Consider the following 19330-nt stretch of genomic DNA (forward strand, 5'->3'; position numbering starts at 1 on the left):
TGATTTAGCAGAGACTATAATTTTGGTTTCCTTTCTTTTTATTTTGGGTATTATACCATGTTTCCTTCTTTTCAAAGCAACTCACTGTGAATTGGAATCTGCTCAAAGTACTCCTAAAGTTTTTGCAAGTTTTTAGATGTGTGTACAGATACATGACAGTAGACTATTTATAGATGCTCAAAAATCAGCTTGATACTTACTCTTGTGTTGTTTCTTTCGGCTTTAAGCTCTGAGATCTCTTCTTCCTTCTCTAGAAGTTGCTCCCGGCAAGCATTCAGTTCTTTAGTCAATGCAGCAAATTCCTAGAAGGGAAATAAAAATGAGAAAACTCATATAGTTGGCTGGTCAAGGCATACCACTATCATTTAAGTATTTTGATCTGTGGTTCCAATAAATACTTAACCATGGCATGCATGATTTGCATAATATGTTGCTCATATGTTTTTATCAAATATATTCCAAAAGTATAGCATGACATTGAACTTAATGTTACTATAAATTTTTGCTAAATACTTTGACTAAATTGGTGCTCAAGTTCTAAAATCTTAGATGGATTCATTTATAATAAAGTAGATCACATCACAACATACACTATTATTTAGAGCTGTAGTGCAAGCAGATATTACACAAATTAATTAACCACCAAATGCTTTTATACTTTTCTTCCAACATTTATCTCCTTCCCCTGTTCCATTATTACTGGTGTTATGAAATGAGCAACATAGTCTTATAAAAATAAGTATCACATTGCATCAAACAGTGTTACAATGGTTGAGTTCTTACAAATGCAAGAACTTCAAGCAATTTGTATTTCATTCATCATCTCATCAATTTTCATGTCCTGGTTAGCACTGTCAAATTGACATAGCCTAGACTTGCCTACAAAAAAAAAGAATAATATGTAATTGTCTTTAATAGGTTTGTCTATGAACATATCTTGATTGTCTCAAGTGATGTTAGAAGGCCCCATGGGAAGGTTCTGTATATGAAATTCAGTAAGAGTAAACCTATGAGTGAGCCAGAAAGTGACCTAACAAGCAACCCTCCTCCATGATTTCAACCTTGAGTTCCTGCCTTGACTTCCCCCAATGAAGGATTGTGACCTAAGAGTTGTAAAATGAAATAAAGCCTTTACTCCCTTAAGTTGTTTTGGTCATGCTGCTTGTCACAGCAACAGAAAGGAAAGAAGAAATAAACCTCTAACATGGCATGAAAATCTCACAAAGACCTAAAGACATTGGATTATTTACAACAGGTACATTGCTGAATATTGCTGTGCACACTGATCCTTTATCTCAAGGATGATTTCACTCTGTTCATTCTTTTTCTCCTGACTCAAGCCTTCTCCTTTGTCTTTCCTTTAATCTCTGTGAAATTTACATACTTCCCAAACTCACAAAACTTTGAGAGGCTTCTACTTCTAAAAATGCCACCTTTATAGACTTTGAGTTTTAAAATTCAGACTATATAAAATGAGAATCTATCAAAAAATGTGTTTGTTATGAATAGACATTAGGATAACCATTTGCACTTTTTATTATTTATTTATTTTTTTTTTTTTAGTTTCTTGAGTATCTATTGTAGCTGTCCTGGATCTTGCTCTGTAGATCAGGCTGGCCTTGAACTCATGAAGACCACCTGGCTCTGCCTCCCGAGAGCTGGGATTACAAGTGTATGCCACCACCGCCCAGCTAGGACGACCATTTTAAGCCAGAGGCATTTTATTTTGTTTGCTGTGGATCTGTGCTTGGAGTTAGATGCTATGTGAACTGCCTATAGATTACCTATTTAACTGTATGGGTAACAAAGCTTGACAGTGATGAATAACCTATTTCATTTCAATGTATAAAACCTTAGAATGACCCCCTGTAATCCCCATACTGCGATTTCTGAAGCACTGACTCCAGCCAAAGATGAAAAGTATCTTGTGAAATTTTTCACTCAGTCCTACCAAGTGTATTATCTCATCATGTATGCATGCATTCCTCCATCTATCCATCCATCCATCATCCATCTGTACCTCAGTGCATATATCTAAGCATCCAATATGTAATGAATACATCTTACATATTATAGTCTATGTTGAATACTGAAGTAGTAAAGGTAACATGAAAAAGTTATTCCACCTTGCTTATCACAGTGTCCAAAATTAATATTTATTTGCTTGATTTCCATCATTCTCAAAAGACTCAGGACCCGTTGCCAAAATGTCATAGCAATAATAATGTTAGTTAGTACCACTGGTTACCGCAAATGTACAGGTAACACTTAAGCCCTCACTTCGGATGACTTACAGGTTGTACCCTCTACTGAACATTTAACTTTTCCATATCTCTCTATCTATCCACTTTTTCATGTCTATTTCAAACACTACCCTTTCACTAACATATTCATATTTAAGGATCATCTTGTCTTGTTAATGCTCTGTAAATCTTCCTCTTATTTTATAATAACTTCATATGACCACTTAAGACAAGGGTTTTTTCATAGCCATAGGGCTTAGTATAATTTCTAGAGTACTGAGAGAACAGTAAGCTATACAAAACATCTTTGTTGTAAGAATGAGTCCTTCATTAACTTTTCTTATAAATTTGACTTTAGTAATGAAGTAATATCTAAAACATTAATTAGCTCTCCTTCATTTTCTGACTAAGAATATTATATTTCCTTTAATATAAAAGAAAAGATAATCATTTGTCTTTGCTGCTGTTGTATTTTTTTTGTTAACTGACATTTACTTATACAGAAGTGATATTATTGTCAGCTGTACTTTATTTCATATGTGTAAGTGATGTGTTCATTGTCTGGAAACTTAAAAGATTCAAGAAAGTATTCAGGGAATCTTCTCTGGTCCTGATAGCCTCTACAAGTAGACGTGCAGCATGCCTAAAATTTAGTAGTAGGCCAGGTCTCCTGCTAAAGCTCCTAACATGTAAACATAGTACCATGTTTGTTGTGGACATGAAGAACATGAACGTAAATGAGAACCTATGTACTTAAAGAGTGAAGAAGGGATAAACAATAATGAAAATATCTTCTGTTATTTTACACTTTGAGCCTACTGCTCTGGATAATTCCTTCCTTAGATTTAGCATTTCTTAATTGGTAACACCACATTGGCCCTACTCAAGAAGCATACATATATCCAATATTTTATTTCTTCTCTTCTAGTGTATCTAAAAACTGTATTACTTACAAATATTTATACACAATTCCAGGAAGAAAATCCATAGTAAAATAAATTTGAGAAACACTATATACTATGTAATTTGCCATTGGAAATCTATAAATAGTAGTGAAAAATGTTAATGATTGTGAGCCAAACTTTTGTAGCCAAGAACTGTCAACGGTGCATAGTTACAACTACAGGAAATAAATAAACTCATATAGTAACTCCACATGCTAGCATCTTATGTCAGAATCACAATGCATAGGTTAGATCTTCACTTAGAAAAAGAAGAGTTCGAAATTATAACACGTGAGAGAATATTATTAGAAAGTGAAGTCAATGAAGAATAAATGCTAAAGCTTTGTTCATATTTTGGAAAGTCTAATGAAAGCGGTCCAAAGGAGAAGCTGAACTTTCTCTAAGGGACTGAGATACAAGGAATAGGTCCATTACGAGGGGAAACACCCAGTTCTCCAGACTATCATTTTGTTCTCCAACCATAATTTGGCAATTTCTTACTTTTCCAATAAACAGAATTATTTTTGTTCAGTCTATGTTTATCTTGGAATTTTAAAGAGTGGTCAGAATCTACAAAAGCCAATGCCATAAAATACCCACAAACTGAAGGGAGTAGTACCATTTCTGTTTTGGCATCACTCATGCATATTATAAACATTCCTTTGAACATTTAATGTGCTCTGCACTGTTTTAGGTGCTGCCAAAAAAAAATTAAAGGAAAAATCATTATATAGTTGATAAGTTTATACCCATTCAGCCATTTACCCCTAGTGATATTTTTAATCTGATTTAAGCTTTTCTAGCACATTTATATCCTTTTTCACACAAAGTCAACTCATGATATAGAGTGTCAGTTTCTTTCCAAACAAAAATAAAGTAACTTCTTTCCCATTAACATCTTTAAAAAAAATTGAGGGTGACATTTTTCATATACCAATACAAGTCATGTCATTTCTATGTGTTACCACTCTTAAGACACGTCTCTGAAATAATACAAAATATAAAGGACTCTACTTCAGTTAATTTGTCTAATTTGCCATCTCTCTGCCTTCGCCTCTACACTTCTCTTAAGCTATTTTTTTTTACAGTAACTTTGTTTTTAAACTAGAAAAACCCTTAAAAACTTCGTATCTATTATTTATTCATTGTGGATGCCTTGTTTTTCTGAAAACTTGTACAAAATAATTTGAAGTAAGTAACTCTAGCTAGATTCTTCTGAAGAGGTGACAGTATCTGCAAGTATCAGCAATAGTATCAACCTCCCCAGGTCTGTGAGATATTAGAGAAAGGGTCACCTACTCTGGGTCCTAATGGTGCTATCATCTTGTGTCTTTGCATCTGAACTAAGGTGAGCCAGAGGAATTCATAACTTGAATGGCTTAGCTGCTCATCTTTCACGTGATAACCATTAGTCTGATGAGTTCCATACACTTAGGTTTTCTTCTGTTGTTCGTTCTGTTTGTTTTGTTTCTACAGAGATTGAGGTGGGGTTTGAAATGCAAGACAGGCTGGACTCAAGCATATATCTTCCTTCCTCAGCCTCTTGAGGTTTGAGAATACAGGTATGCACTTTTTTTTTTGCCCAGCTCCATAATCAGATTAGTGAAATCAACCAGTTTTTGTTTTTGGTCCCTTCACACTTCGGAAAGTAGACATTTACTCAGCCCTTATGCCTATTTACAGACTCTAACATTAACCTGGGGTAAAAGGGATAATACATAGACAGAGAACACTATAAGCCTTTCTTCTCTTCAACTCAGACCTCTTTCTACTCTGCCCACCATCAACCACTGTCAGGCTTCCTCCAACAGATGCAGCAATTCAATCTTTACATATATTCACCTTGAATCTTATTTTGATACCCAATATGAAATATACATGACTACCTGACCCTGCTACCTTCCTTACTCAATTTCATATAGGGTCTGTCTACTTGAGATTTAGTTATGGAAGATGAGATTTTACACACACACACACACACACACACACACACACACACACACACATTCTCGTTTACTAAACGTTCAAATGCTTTTATTTAGCAGGCAAGTGTTGGCTTTAAAAAAGCAAATCAGATACTGCATGCCAAGAAGGAAATTCACCCTTTCTATTTCCAGTCCACAGCACCAGGCAGTCTCCAGAGAAATTTCTGGAAATTTACTCACTCATTTTGATGACAATTTTAGCACTCTACTTTTCAATTAAACCTGCCTTCACTCTTTGTGTGAGTCACTTAATTAACAAGGCCACATGGTCTTATTTTTGTCAGCTGTGTATCTGAGTAAATACCAGTTAAAGACCCATGAACACCAAGAAGAGGGACTTAGAAGGAAGAGGGAAAACGTAGGGTGAGTTGAGAATCAGGTTCTCTAAACACTGTCAACAGCCTCCCCAACCACAAATCAGCACGTTTATACTTTATTCGCCAACCATTGGTGCCAACTGAAAACTAGCTCTCAGGAAAGAACATATCACACAGAATCATGCTGGTAAACCACCTAGAAGTGGGTTAGACACATGAACTATTTTAACAGTAATAATTTTTGGAGATCATAATATAATTATATCATTCCCCCTTCATTTTCTTCTCTCTAAACCCTCCCACATAGTTATCTTTGGTCTTTTATTCAAATTCATGTCCTCTTTTTTTCATTAATTGTTGTCACAAATGTGTAATAGGATGTATATGTATGTGTAAGCATGTGCATGTTTCTGTGTGTGCTCATGTGTAGTTGTGGAGCACAGTACCAATGGATCCATCTACAATAAAACAGAAGGAAAGACAGATTATAGGAGCCAGAGAAATAAGGTACTCTGCTGTGAGAATGTGTGTCCTAGGAATGTGAGAAGCTACACACCAACCATCTAAAAATATTTTAAAATGACTTCCTTCAGACTATGCCATCCCTATTTACTTTATTTTGGTGTTTCTTTTTGAAAAAAACGGCTGCTCTTCAAGCAATTGGCTCTGTCTAGAATATTAAGTAGAAAGTACTCATTTTTAATCTGTGTTACTTTGAATATGACAGCACATAAATTTACATGCTTAAACGTAAGTATATCTTTGTGCAAACCAAAAGATATATTGACAGATTGATAATAAATGATAATAGATGCATTGTATTAAAAAGATGAGAGCAATACAAAAGAATGACTATGTCCTTAAAACTGTTAAAAATTGAAAAGTCTTGAAATATTCAGTTTATGAATGTTTAATGGCAATGATGAGTTTTCCTTACAGAAATTGATGCTTTGATATTATACCATTATATTTAATGTACACATATGTGGAGTTTGCATTACTGTTATGTAATAAAAGATAGTACTAATGACCTCTGTTTCTATAATTGCCTCGTAGACTCAGTTAAGCCCAGGGAAGCTGTCATCCAAAATTACTGTATAAACAGCTATGTCTCATGGTCAGCTCTGCGCAAGATAGCTTGAAGGAAAAGTCACTTGCATAAATAATGCAATTTGACAGGCACAATCAGACTCAGGACTTTAACCAAACTCTATAAACAAGGCTTCCCAAATTTAAATGAAAGATATTTCCACTCTATGCAAATTCTATTTTGTGCCTTTTGATTATTTTTACATATCCTAGCTACAGAAGTTTTCGCCTTCTTCCTAAAACTGCATAATGGATTATTCAACACACCACAGTGATCTGGAGGCTGGAACAGAATCCTGTGCCCAACATAGCAAGCCACAAAGCCTTTTTTTTTTTTTTAATGGCAGCTATGTACACGAGTACTTGCTAAACTTCTGTTTTCAAAACCTTCCAATCAAGGCAACTAGACTCTTGTAAAATGTGGATGTTTGTTGAAATCAAACACTGTTGCTGTCAGGCAGCCTCAGGCTGTTTAATCATCTCGCCATGTTTCTACCATGAGTCATTCACTGTCCTCCTACTGAAATTTGTCTTGAATCCTACTTGCACATAGCTCTGTAAGCTATAATTTGTCCATCAGTGGCTCTTATATTCAGATACATAGGCAGACACCCCAGGTGCCTAGTGTTCTGTAACTTGTTGAATCCTGAATCATAGAGGGTAGACAATTGATGCAGATTGGTTGGAAAAACACTTATAGAAAAAAAAATAGGGTTTTTAAAATTTTTTTTATGGTTTTAATTTTGTAAGTCAGATCATCTCCCTTGCTGGCATTTTGTTATGCTTTCTGAGAGCCCTTTGTGGTTTTTCCTTTATCAGCTTGTTTGGAATTTTTCTGCATGTGTGGACCATGGCACTCTCAGAAGACTTGGGTGTTTCTGGCTTAATGGTTATCTTTTATGGTGAGAGAAGTTGATGTACAGGTTGCTGGGGAAGGAAATGCACCAGTGGTATTATCCAGTTCAGGACCCTGTATGCTACAATATAGACCTACTAGCCAAGATGTACTCATTAATGCGGTAGTGGAGTGACTGTTATGGGGCAGGGTAATGAGTCCATTCTGACTGAGCATAAGGCTTACTTCAGATGAAGGAATTTTGTAATTTGTGGTGATATTGTGTTCCCCAATATATTGTGCACCCTAGTAAACTAATCTGGGGTCACAGAACAGAACAGCCACTAGATATAGAGGCCAGAAAATGGTGGCACACACACCTTTAATCCTAGCATTCAGAAGGCAGAGATCTGTCTGGATCTCTGTAAGTTCAAAGCCACACTGGAAACAGCCAGGCATGGTGACACACACCTTTAATCCCAGGAAGTGATGGCAGGAAAGAGACAGGTGTATAAGGTGTGAGGACCAGGAACTAGAGCTTGGTTAAGCTTTTAGGCTTTTAGCAGCAGTTCATCTGAGATTCATTCCAGATGAGGACTCAGAGGCTTCCAGTTTGAGGAAACAGCATCAGCTGAGAAGTGGGCAAGGTGAGGTTGACTGTGGCCTGTTCTGTCTCTCCGATCTTTCTTCATTCACCCCAAAACTGACTCTGGGTTTGTTTTTATTAATAAGACCTTCTAACAATTCATGCTACAGTGATTAACTCTGTAACCCTGGTTAAAACTTTTACCTAGGAAGGTCATAGAACCTTTGTGATTCGACTTTGCTACCTAGTCATGTTGTCACATTACCTTTTAAATATTTATGTTTCTATTCATAAACCCCGGCTGCTCCCAGACTTGGTCAATGTGAGGTAGTCAATGTCAAAACACTAAGGCTAAGAGACTTAATAGTCAGTGCTAAATGAGTTGTATTTCTCACCATAGCTCCAGGTCACTTACTATCAAAGATCAAGGAATGTTTCAGAAGAGGAGGCACAACAAGCGTAAGGGCTTGAGGATCAAATACAAACTTCTGGTCCTGACATAGCTATCACATTCATGAACTCACACCAGTTGTGGTTATCTAAGGAGATCAATCCATCCAAAGTCAGGCATGGATGAGGGAGATGCTCATATCCATTACTAGGGAGATATTGGCAACTGATAACTGCTGGGGGGAAGGAAAATCATTCTTATAGTTAAAAATAAGTATGTGACAGTACTGAAATTTGGAAGGGGACACAGAGTCCAGTAAATGATATAGAGCAATGGTTCTCAACTCTAGTTCACAACCTCTTTGGGGGTCACAGATCAGATATTTACATTATTAATCATGACAGTAGCAAAATTATAGTTACGAAGTAGCAATGAAATAATGGTCGGGGTCACTACAACATGAAGAACTGTATTAAAAGGTCACAGTATTAGCAAGGTTAAGAACCACTGGTGTAGACTCAAGCTACTTTTTACCCATACAGGGCTATTCTACATATTTTTTTTTATTTCTTAAAGGGCCCAGTTCTCCATATTAGGAAAATATATTACTTCACTATATGTTGCAAAGCACACAACACTACGCACTTTTTTTCCCATTGGTGGTACTGTAAAAGAACTTGAGAATCATACTTGGGGCTGATTTACACAAACCCATTGTTGCTCATTGTTCTCTTGCTTTAAGATGTCCTAATGCTGGTCCTAATTACAAAGCACAGGTAGCAGGACTGTCTTCAACAGAAGAGGAAGTCTATCTGTACTATTAGCTGACTAGTAATAGAAATAAGACAATATCATGTCTAAGTAAAAATACTTGGCATATTTGTCCAAGAGAAAATGTCTTATAACTTTTGCTTCTTTTCACTTAGCAAATTTATTTCTATCAAAAAATATATTGTGGACTAAAATATCAAAAGTGCCCTATAAGATTAATGCCCACAAAGATATAAAGTCATGAAACAATTTTTCACGTATCACAAAACTGCTATTACTTTTATTTTCATTTATTGTTTTGAGATAGGGTCTCACTACATAGCTCTTGCTGACTTGGAACTTTGCTATGTAGATCAGGATTTCCTTGAACATACAGAGGTATTCCTTTCTCTGTCTCCCTAGCGCTGGGGTTAAAAGTCTATATTTCCACAACCAGCACAAAACATCTCTCACTTTTTCCCATTTTGTTCTGTCTACATTTCTCTTCAAGAGATCGTACAAGTCATCAATTGGTATCTGGTTGTTAAATGAAATGATAGCATAAAGCATATTGGAAGCATTTTCAGTGACCCCAGGTGTTTGTTCCCATACACCTGTTAGTGTTGCTTAAGGGATCCCACCTACCTACTAGTCTAGCCAAGAGTGAGGGATTCTTGAGACAGATAAGCAGAATAAAGCTCGTTGAAGGGAATGCCGTCCTTAGTCTCAGGCTCTAAGTTTGAGAGCTTCCTTTTTTCCTAACCCTTTCATGATGTATATGGAAAGACACAAACACAGGCACTTAGAATCATGATGGAGTTAAATATACTGTCCCTTTGACCTACTTCACCTCCTCCCCAATTTTCCTCAAACCCATCTAGGCATGTTCTGGTTATATCAATCATATGAAAGAGGAGAGAGGAAGCGCCTCAGAGACAATTTCTCACAGAGGAACCAAGTTTTCTAGCTTTATAATCAACTAGTGTTACGCCTTTGATCCCAATTCATATGGATGGAAGGGAAAAGAAGCTGTCTTTTACCTATGGCAACGTGAAAAAGGCATCTTTGGTTATTGTATGCTTAAATTATTCGGAAATTTTAAAAAATCTAATCTTTTAGATGCATTAGTAAAATTTTCCAGGCCCAGTAAGCACTGTTGCTAACCCATGTCAAGGCTGAATCTTTGCCAACTAAATAGTCCTTTGGCAGGAAAAGCCAAGTTTCCACAGCTCTGACAGTGTGAAGCAGGAGGCAAGCTTAACAAGATGTTGTGTATTAATTTGAAAGGCTTGTCATCTGGCTAGATAATACCTGCTGCGGAAGACACACAAAATAGTATTCAAGATGAATATTTCAAAATCCCAACAAAGCTCTAACTAAGCCAAACAAAATCGAACCATGTCTCTGTAGCAATCAAGAGAATTACATAACCCACAGTGTTTGGACTAGGACACTGTTGGCTATTGACTGAGCTAAAATGTTGGAGTGGGTCCTGTTGAAGTTGTAAAGCTCTATGAAAACGTTGTCTTGCCATTGGGAATTTTACTAAATGCATTAGAGGATGCTCAGAGCTTAATACTTAGTGCCCTGCACTTTGTGTTGTGTAATTATTTTTTGTGTTGTAATAACATATCGAATTCCCCAAAGAAAAAGTGGCGGCAACAGTATTAGATAACAGAGAACAACCAAGTGCAGAAAAGGAAGCTGAATGGCTTTTACTAAGTACTCTTTCTCTGCAAGAAAAGTAAGTATAACCAAGGAGTGGAACTGTCTAAGACCAGAAGTACACACAGGTGTGTGAGTGTTCTGGAATTATTACAGCACTGTACTCCTGGGTCACAAAACACTCAAAACAATGTGTTCTGATTGCATGTGCACCCAAAATAATCTTAAAATAGTTTAATTTTCTGTGACTTGTCTTTTTCGGACCATTTTAAATAAAATTTCTGCTTGGCAATTCTATTCCTCACATCAAAGCAAAAAAAAAAAAAAATACGCATTTTGGTCTTTTCATTGTCTCCGCAGAATGTTCCTGGAAGCTTCGCATAACACAATCTCATAAATTTTATCTGACAGTATAATATGTACAGCAGTGTAAAATTATGATCAATGAAATGAAATGATAGTTCAGTGTGATAACTGTAGTGGTAGGGCTATATGCAAAGTGTTCTGAGGCCATAGACACTGTCAAGCTCTGCCCTACAGGCTGTGTTTGTGTGGAGGGAGCAGATAAAAGAAATGATTTGTAGTTAGTGTAGCAAAATATACCCCCAAATATATTAAAACCATAGGTTAAAAGATACAGATTCAGCTTAGATTAAGCAATGATTTCTTAGATAGGACATCAAAAGTACATACAACTTAAGAGAAAATAGAAGACTGATCACTACCAGATCATTCTGAACTGTATTTCCCAATTTTCTCATGTCCCCATTCTTATATGCTTAGTATTTGGAGACAAGGTTCTTCAAAATTGGTATATTTAAATGAGTTCATGAGAATGGATCTCTCATAATGGGGTCAGTTTCCATGTAAGAAAGTTTTCTAGTAAGAAAAGACACCATGTTGCTTTCTTTCCTAGGGAAGGACATGATAAAAAAGACCACCATCTGGAAATCAAAGGAGGTTCTCACCAGAACCTGGTAACTCAGTACCTTATACAGGCTTCTAGGTTCTAGAGCCGCCAGGACTGAATCTTTGTTGTACAAGATAACCAATGTATTATACGGTATATGTGGTATTTTTGTCATGATAACTCAAGGTTATGTCCTATGAAAAACTTACATTTGAAGTTAAATAAAAAAGTAAAAGATGACCCAGAGAATAAGAACAAATAGTTGAACCGTCAAATATCTGAAAAGGAGTATGGTTCCACACAATCAACGACTCACTGCAATCTTATAATAAAAACGACAAATTACCCAACTTAAAAGCAAATAGTCCTACTAGTCAAATTTTCAAAGACAAACAAATAAGAATTGGAGGAACATAAAGGAAAGCTCAGTGAGATACAACTTCACAACCATGAGAATGACTACAATAAAAAGAAACATGAATAAAAAGTGATAACAAGGCATAAAAACATGGGTAAGAAATGTTAACAAGGATGTGGAGAAAACTCAAACATTGACAATGAAAATATGAATTGTTAGGCTCTTTGAAAACAATCTAGCACTTTCACAAATAGGAAAACAGAGATCTATTGTGTGACTCAGCAATTCCACTTCTAGGTACACAGCCAAGGAATAAACAAAAAGCAAACAAACAAAAGCAAATGTCTGCACAAAAGCTTGTAGAGGAATAGGTCTTCCCTGAAGCATTGGTAGTTTATTTTATTTAAGAAAGAGTCTCAGTACACTTTCAGGCTGCTCTTCAACTCATTATATAGCCCTGACTGACTCCAAGATCATGATTTTCCAGCCTCTGGTTCCTGAGTTTCAGGATTACTGGTATGAACAACAACAACCAACCGCAGTTAGACAGCAGAGTCAAACCTAGTGTCCAACAACAACAAAAAAGTTGATTTAAACAATGTTTCAGAACATTTTCAAAATTTATGTACCATGATAATAGTGATTTAATGTCTCACAACTAAAAATGTAAGTACCCAATAACTATTATATGTAGGCATTATATTGTACAAAAGATCTATGGAATTTACTTCATTGAATAACAGTAATTTTATGCATAAAAACAAGTGTGTAATGATAAAGTGATCATGGGAGTGAATATATTTCTGCAAATTTTTGTTTTATATCAGTTTCGATTCTTACTGCAAAGTAGGATTGCTAAATATTATGGCAGTTCTACTTTTAACACCAACTAATGTCAAACTGTTTTCCATAACAGTTGCACCATTTTACATTCCCACTAATCTTGCCTTTGCACTCCTTCAGTGTTCTTTTGTTGTTTATTATTATTATTATTATTTGTGAGAGAAAAGATTATTATTTAATGTGTGTGTGCGCAAAAAAAAGAGAGAAAAAGAAGAGAGAAAATCCAAGTGCCATGGTGTGCATGTGGAGGTTAAAGAAGATGAGTTTTATAAAAAAAAGTTTTTTCCTGCAATCATGCTATGCAAATTATAATAAAAATGTTTAACAACATTGGAAATATAATTTAATTATTTATTCCATCATAAAACAACTCATTTATTCTGATTTAAATTAAATTACAAGCCAATATTTAAATTACAGAATCTGTGAGAATTCTACACATCCCATGAAAGACAAATTCTTCAGAAATATTGTACCTTTAATCATGTCCTGTTGTAGAATATTAAAGATGTGTCCCATGGGTTTATGCTGTGGAACATTTTTTAATGATGAAAAGATGTGTGCATTCTTTTATGTTGAATTTGCTTAACTCTGTGAAGTTGTGTTACTGATTGGTCTAATTAAGTGCTGAACAGCCAATAGCAAGGCAGGGGAAAGTATAGGCAGGGCTGGCAGGCAGAGAGAATAAATAGGAAGAGAAATCTGGGAAGGGAGATCAAGGAACAAGATAAGGAGGAGAACATCAGGGGCCAGGCAGCAAGCTACACAGAAGTCACAGAGTAAAAAGGACAGTAAGGAATATAGAATAGTGAAGGTAGAAGCCAGAGACAAAAGATACATGGGATAATTTAAGTCAAGAAAAGTTGGCTAGAAACAAGCCAAGCTAAGGCTGGGCATTTATAAGTATAAATAAATCTCTGTTTACTTGGGAGTTTGGTGGCAGGCCCTCAGCAAAAAAAAAAAAAAAAAAAAAAAAAAAAACAAAGAGTAAAAACATAAAAAAATAAAAAAATATCCAACTACAATGCCCTGTGAATCAAAGACTACTTTAAGTTTAAATTCCTGATATAATTTTAGGCAACAGCAGCATTGTGGTCTACATTCTGTCTGTTAGCAACTTAATTTAGGATTGTAGTATGGATGCTCCAAGTATATTTCTGATGACAGTGAATTCCTTCAAGTTATTCTTGAGACTGAACTGCCTTAGTGGTTGTAAATTTTTTATTCCTTCTCAGTTTGAATATCTGGACTCCTCCTTGCTGCCATTGTTGATGATGGACTTGAAACCCCAACTTTTTAGTTTATCCAATCAACAAATATCTCCAGGGTTTTCCAACATTCAGAATACACTGTGCTTCCTATTTAACAGTTCATTATATTTTGTTTTATTTGCTAGATCATTTTTTTTGTGAAGAACAGTATTATGTATTTAAAAGCAATTGTATGACATTTTATTTGGTTCTTTAGTAGGAAAATCTTTCATGTATTCACATTTGCCACATAGAGAAAAGCAGAAGTGGGCATGATGAAATATTTATAAATGTTGAATTCTCAGACTGAATTAGCATTAAATGCGATCCATGCCATTGGGGATTCATTTGGGAATGTTTTTTTTTCTCTTCAGGTTATATATTTGGTGAGACACATATTAAACAAGACATAAAATATTAATGAATTCAGATAGGAAAACATATAAAATCTAAGCTTATGCCACATTCATTTGAACTAGATATAAAATAATTCAGGTGTGAACAAAGGAGAAAAAGACACATTTGGACACTGAATGTGCTTTCTGTTAAGGAGGTTGGTCTAAAGTATGGTAAAAATTGAGCATTGGGTAGTGTGGAAAAGGAAAGCAAACTCCCACTATTTGAAAGGCTTTTATCTAGATACTTAAAAGATTTATCATATAGACAGAAAAAAAGTCATGATGAGGAAGATGTAAGAATATGCCCTTACCAAATGGTAAATTTACTGTGCTCATATTACCTTTTCCTTATTAAATGTTTTGCAAATGACTCACATTTGTAAAAAATTGCTGAGATCATTAATATGAATTGAGTGAGTCCAAGTTTTGAAAGGTCTGCTTATGGTTTAAGGATGCAGTTACATTCCATGTATAAAATGATGGGCATTTTATTCTATGAACATATGAAATTGGGTGGATAGTGGGTAGGGAAGACCTGGAAAGAATTGGGAGAGGGGAAAACATGACCAAAATATGTGAAAGAACCAAATAAAAAAGAGACAAAAATGTTGTCTACAAGAAACCCATTTTACCTTCCCAGACAGGAACCATCTTAAAATGAAAGAATGGGAAAAGTATCCCAAGCAAATAGAACCAGGAAGCAAGTAGGTATCTTTCTCCTAGTATCTGACATAATAAGCTTCAAAGTGGAACAAATCAGGAGAGATAAAGAAGAACACTTCTTTATAATTAAGGGAACTATTAACCCAGAAGGCAGTGTGATCCTAAATACATATTCATCAAACTCTGGCACATCCAAAATCATATTAGTAGACTTAGACAAAGATAAGTTCCGACTCTGCAATGGTTAGTGATTTCAGCACCCTACTTTTTCCAAATAACTCTGTGTATCCTAACTGAGCATAGTTCTCTCAAGCTTAAAATTACCAGCAAATGAATCTCCAGAATATATTCTAAAATTAGATAATAGAAAACTCTAGGAACATGGTAAAAGTACTGACATACATTTTACTTACAAATTATCAAAAATCTATATAAAATGTATTAAAAATGGAAAAGAATTTTAGAGGGGATATTCTGTTTCCTTTGTGAAGTCTAATATTTTAGATTCTGTACAATATATATTTAAATTTAATTAAATCCCTTTGCACCATTATGAATTTCAAAGCTCTTTCTAGAATAACATCTCCTAATATTCCCTTTTGTTACTTTTTATTTCTTTTTTTGTTTTAGTGAACTCACAAAAGTAAATTAGTCTTTGCCCATGTGTGTAAATTTGAAGTATCCCTAAAAGGTTAAAATCATTAAAAAATTCCACTGTTCATTTCACAGTACTGTATTCTTAAAGGACACAAACTGTGGTATTGTATGGGTGAGAATTATTTCTTTAGTAATGGCTCCAAGACACTCTTGTAATGTTAGAGTTTCATTTAACTGTCACACATAAGGCCAGGCAAAAAGCCTAAAATACCACAAGAGTGAAAGTCAAAAGCTCTTAAAGGTAAATGCAAAAGACACATTTAAAAGATGGTTCACACTGTTTTGAGCCCAGCGATATGCTCGACATTTTGAAATTAGCTGTAATTTAATGACATTGATGGTATTATCTAGTGATTTCAATAAATTTTAGTGCCAGAAAGACAGTCACTTGGAGCTGTATTTCTGAGAAAGCCAAATGCATTGTCGTAGAAAATAAAATCTGATTTACTATTTTCAAATGCCCAATACAAAGTAAGATTCTTATAAACAGAATCCAATATTTGCTAGTCACTACATATGATTTAAAAAGTTTTATTTGACTGAGAATTTCATACATGCATATAATGTACCTTTGAACATATTAACTCCTCTTCTTGCTCCTTCTAACTCATTCTACATCTACCCTTTTACTTTAAAAAAAAGATGAGGCGCCATGAGATGACTGGGCATGGTAAAGGTGATTGTGCACAGAACTGATAACCTGAACTCTACCCCTGGATTCTACAAAGTGGCAAGAGAGTACCAACTTCTGAAAGTCATCTTAGAACTGAAAGGACCTCACAGTCTGCACAAGACTCTCCAAGACCAAATTCTTAATACAAAGCAGACTCATTTCCCCCAAAAAATCAAAGGGATAAGAGACAAAGACAGGAGATAGGGGACAAGGTGGGAGGGGAAAGGAAAAGGGGGAAGGGGAAGAGATATTTGCCCTGGAGGGACAAATGACTGCCTCTGGAAAGAGAAGAGACAGATGTGGCCCATGAGCAGATGGCAGTTGATATAGGTAAAAGGGCAGATTAATTCGGGTAGCCAAAAGAGGGCTTTTGATTGCTAGACGTCAATACTTTGATAGCCAGACCTTAGGGGGTTGTCTCCAGAATGAGCTAGTGGCCAAGTAAGGGACTGGACCTTGGGGGCTACCTTTAGGGATGTAATCTCATGGTTCAATAAGTTAGAGGGAATGGGGGAGAAGGGCAAGGCTTGCCAGAGTCATGTCTGCTATGCTCAGGCCTGCTAGAGTGCCTTCAGTAACAGCCACATGTGTATGCCTGCACATACATCTACAGCCCCACAAACACATCCACACCCTCCCACGCATCCATCACTCCCCCACACATACAGAGAGTAAATCAATAAATAATACTTTAAGTGATAATTTTTTATACTTTCTTTATATCAAATGTTTTCCTATGACTTATTTAAGTATTTCTTAGTCCTGCTTGTTTTTGCTGTTAGTTTTCTTTTGCTTCCTGATGCAGTTTCTCTAGGTCATTTATATGTCTGTATTTTTTTTTAAAAAGTGCTTTTTAAAACAGTTCTGTATTCAGGTCAATCTTGAATGCCCATCAAAGAGAATTGCTTTGGTGTACTAGGACAGACCCATAGGGTCGAGGAAATTGGCTCAGACCAGTTGCCAAGGCATGCACATAACATACTCCTTAAGAGCGAACCTAGAGTCTGCCTGAGGTCCTAGCAACAGGAGCTGCCAGAGTTCCTGGGCACTGTCAGAGGTCCTGATCTCTGTCAGTGTTCCTGATTGAAGTCAGAGCTCTTGATCGTGCCCAGCCAATGGAAGATGACCACACAGAATGGGCACTGGAAGGAGGGTATAAAAGTCCTTTCCTGTTATTGAATAGATGAGTTCATTATTTGCTGTCAACGGACTCCTGGTATCTGTGTCATTGATGCTGTGCCTTCTTACCCCCTCACCCGAGGGAGCCTGTAGGATCCAAGCAACATTTTGGAGTCTTGGAGTTTTCCTTGTAGTGTTCCTGGGAAGAGGTGGAGCCTACTAGGAGGATGTTGGACACTGAGATCACACATTTAAAGTGGTTGTTGGGACCCCAGATTTATCTTCTTAACTTTTGACTTTCCTAGCCACCAAGAGGTGACCTTCGTCACCACATGCACCAGCCCTGGCATACTGCACACTCCCAGGGTCCCAAAGCCATGAATGAACTAAAGACGTACTGAAAATTTTGGAATTGTTTTGTAGCAGAAACATTTAAGAGTAAAACCTTCCTGTCCAAAGGAAATCTTCTTAAGGCATGGGACGGAAAAGAGAAATAAAACAACAGGATGTTTTAAGACAGGGAGTTTACAGGAGATGGAACAAGAGAATGCTCTAAGGCAGTGCTTCTCAACTGGTGGGTCGTGACCCCTCTGGCAGTTGAATGACCCTTTTATATGGGTCACATATCTGAGATCCTGCATATCAAATAATTACATTATGATTCGTAGCAGTAGAAATTTAGAGTTATGAAGTAACAATGATAATAATTTTATGGCTGGGGGGGTCACCAAAACACGAGGAACTGTATTGAAGGGTCACAATTGAATCATGATTATGTATTCAAATAATTTTGTTATAATTTTTGACGTAACAATATTGAAAATTAAGAATTAATTGAAAAACTGAATTTCTAAATGAGGTTTGGACACTATTTTTTTCTCCCACATTTTATTACTTTTGTCTTCCTTAGGGCCCAGATTTTCTGACATGCTCTTGGCATATCAGTTTTACAAGAAAAGACCAACAGGGATGAACTATTAAAAGAGTTATGTCTGTCCTGTTGTTTTTCTGTATCTAAATAGGTTTCTATAATTATTTTATATGCTCTTAAAAACAATTAAAGTTTTAATTGCAGAGTTTACTTTTCAGGGTAAGGTTGAATTTACTTTTCCATGTGGGTTTCTTCCTCAGGCCTGTGACTAAGTTGAATTTAAAGATAACAACACACACACACACACACACACACACACAAATACACACATACACACACATACACAGAGAGAGAAAGAGAGAGAGAGAGAGAGAGAGAGAGAGAGAGAGAGAGAGAGAGAGAGAGAGAGAGAGAGAGAGAATTCAGAATCACAGAGCTGATTAAATATAATAATAATTTTTAAAAAATCCTATACGGTTGGTATTCCCACAAACTTACTGAGTTGGTATGATTCAAAGAGCCAAGTATCATAGAGACTTTTTCTTAAAGATAGTTTGAAATAATTTTAGGTTTGTAGAGGTCTTACAAACGTTCTTCTTTTAATATCACCTCCAGCCAGCTTTAACTAGTGTTAGCAGGGTACATAATCATGGTCCATATGTTAAACAAAGCAAACAACTCCTGACTACACACTATTGTACAGTTTCTTGTAATTTCAAATATTCTATGAAAAAAAGACTACAAACATTATTTTCACATAGGAAACTGAAGCTTAGAATTATT

The 19330-nt window shown here is 35.8% G+C and overlaps 1 protein-coding gene across 1 annotated transcript in view; it reads right to left on the reverse strand.

Moving 5' to 3' along the window:
• Ppfia2 (PTPRF interacting protein alpha 2) overlaps positions 1-19330 on the reverse strand; it is a 442290-nt gene that overhangs the window by 178719 nt on the left and 244241 nt on the right. The window contains exon 4 of the mRNA XM_059245722.1: positions 201-302. Coding sequence (XP_059101705.1) covers positions 201-302 — 102 coding nt within the window. The remainder of the gene's footprint in view (positions 1-200; positions 303-19330) is intronic.

Source organism: Peromyscus eremicus, chromosome 18 (assembly GCF_949786415.1).
Source record: "Peromyscus eremicus chromosome 18, PerEre_H2_v1, whole genome shotgun sequence".
Classification (NCBI taxonomy): domain Eukaryota; kingdom Metazoa; phylum Chordata; class Mammalia; order Rodentia; family Cricetidae; genus Peromyscus; species Peromyscus eremicus.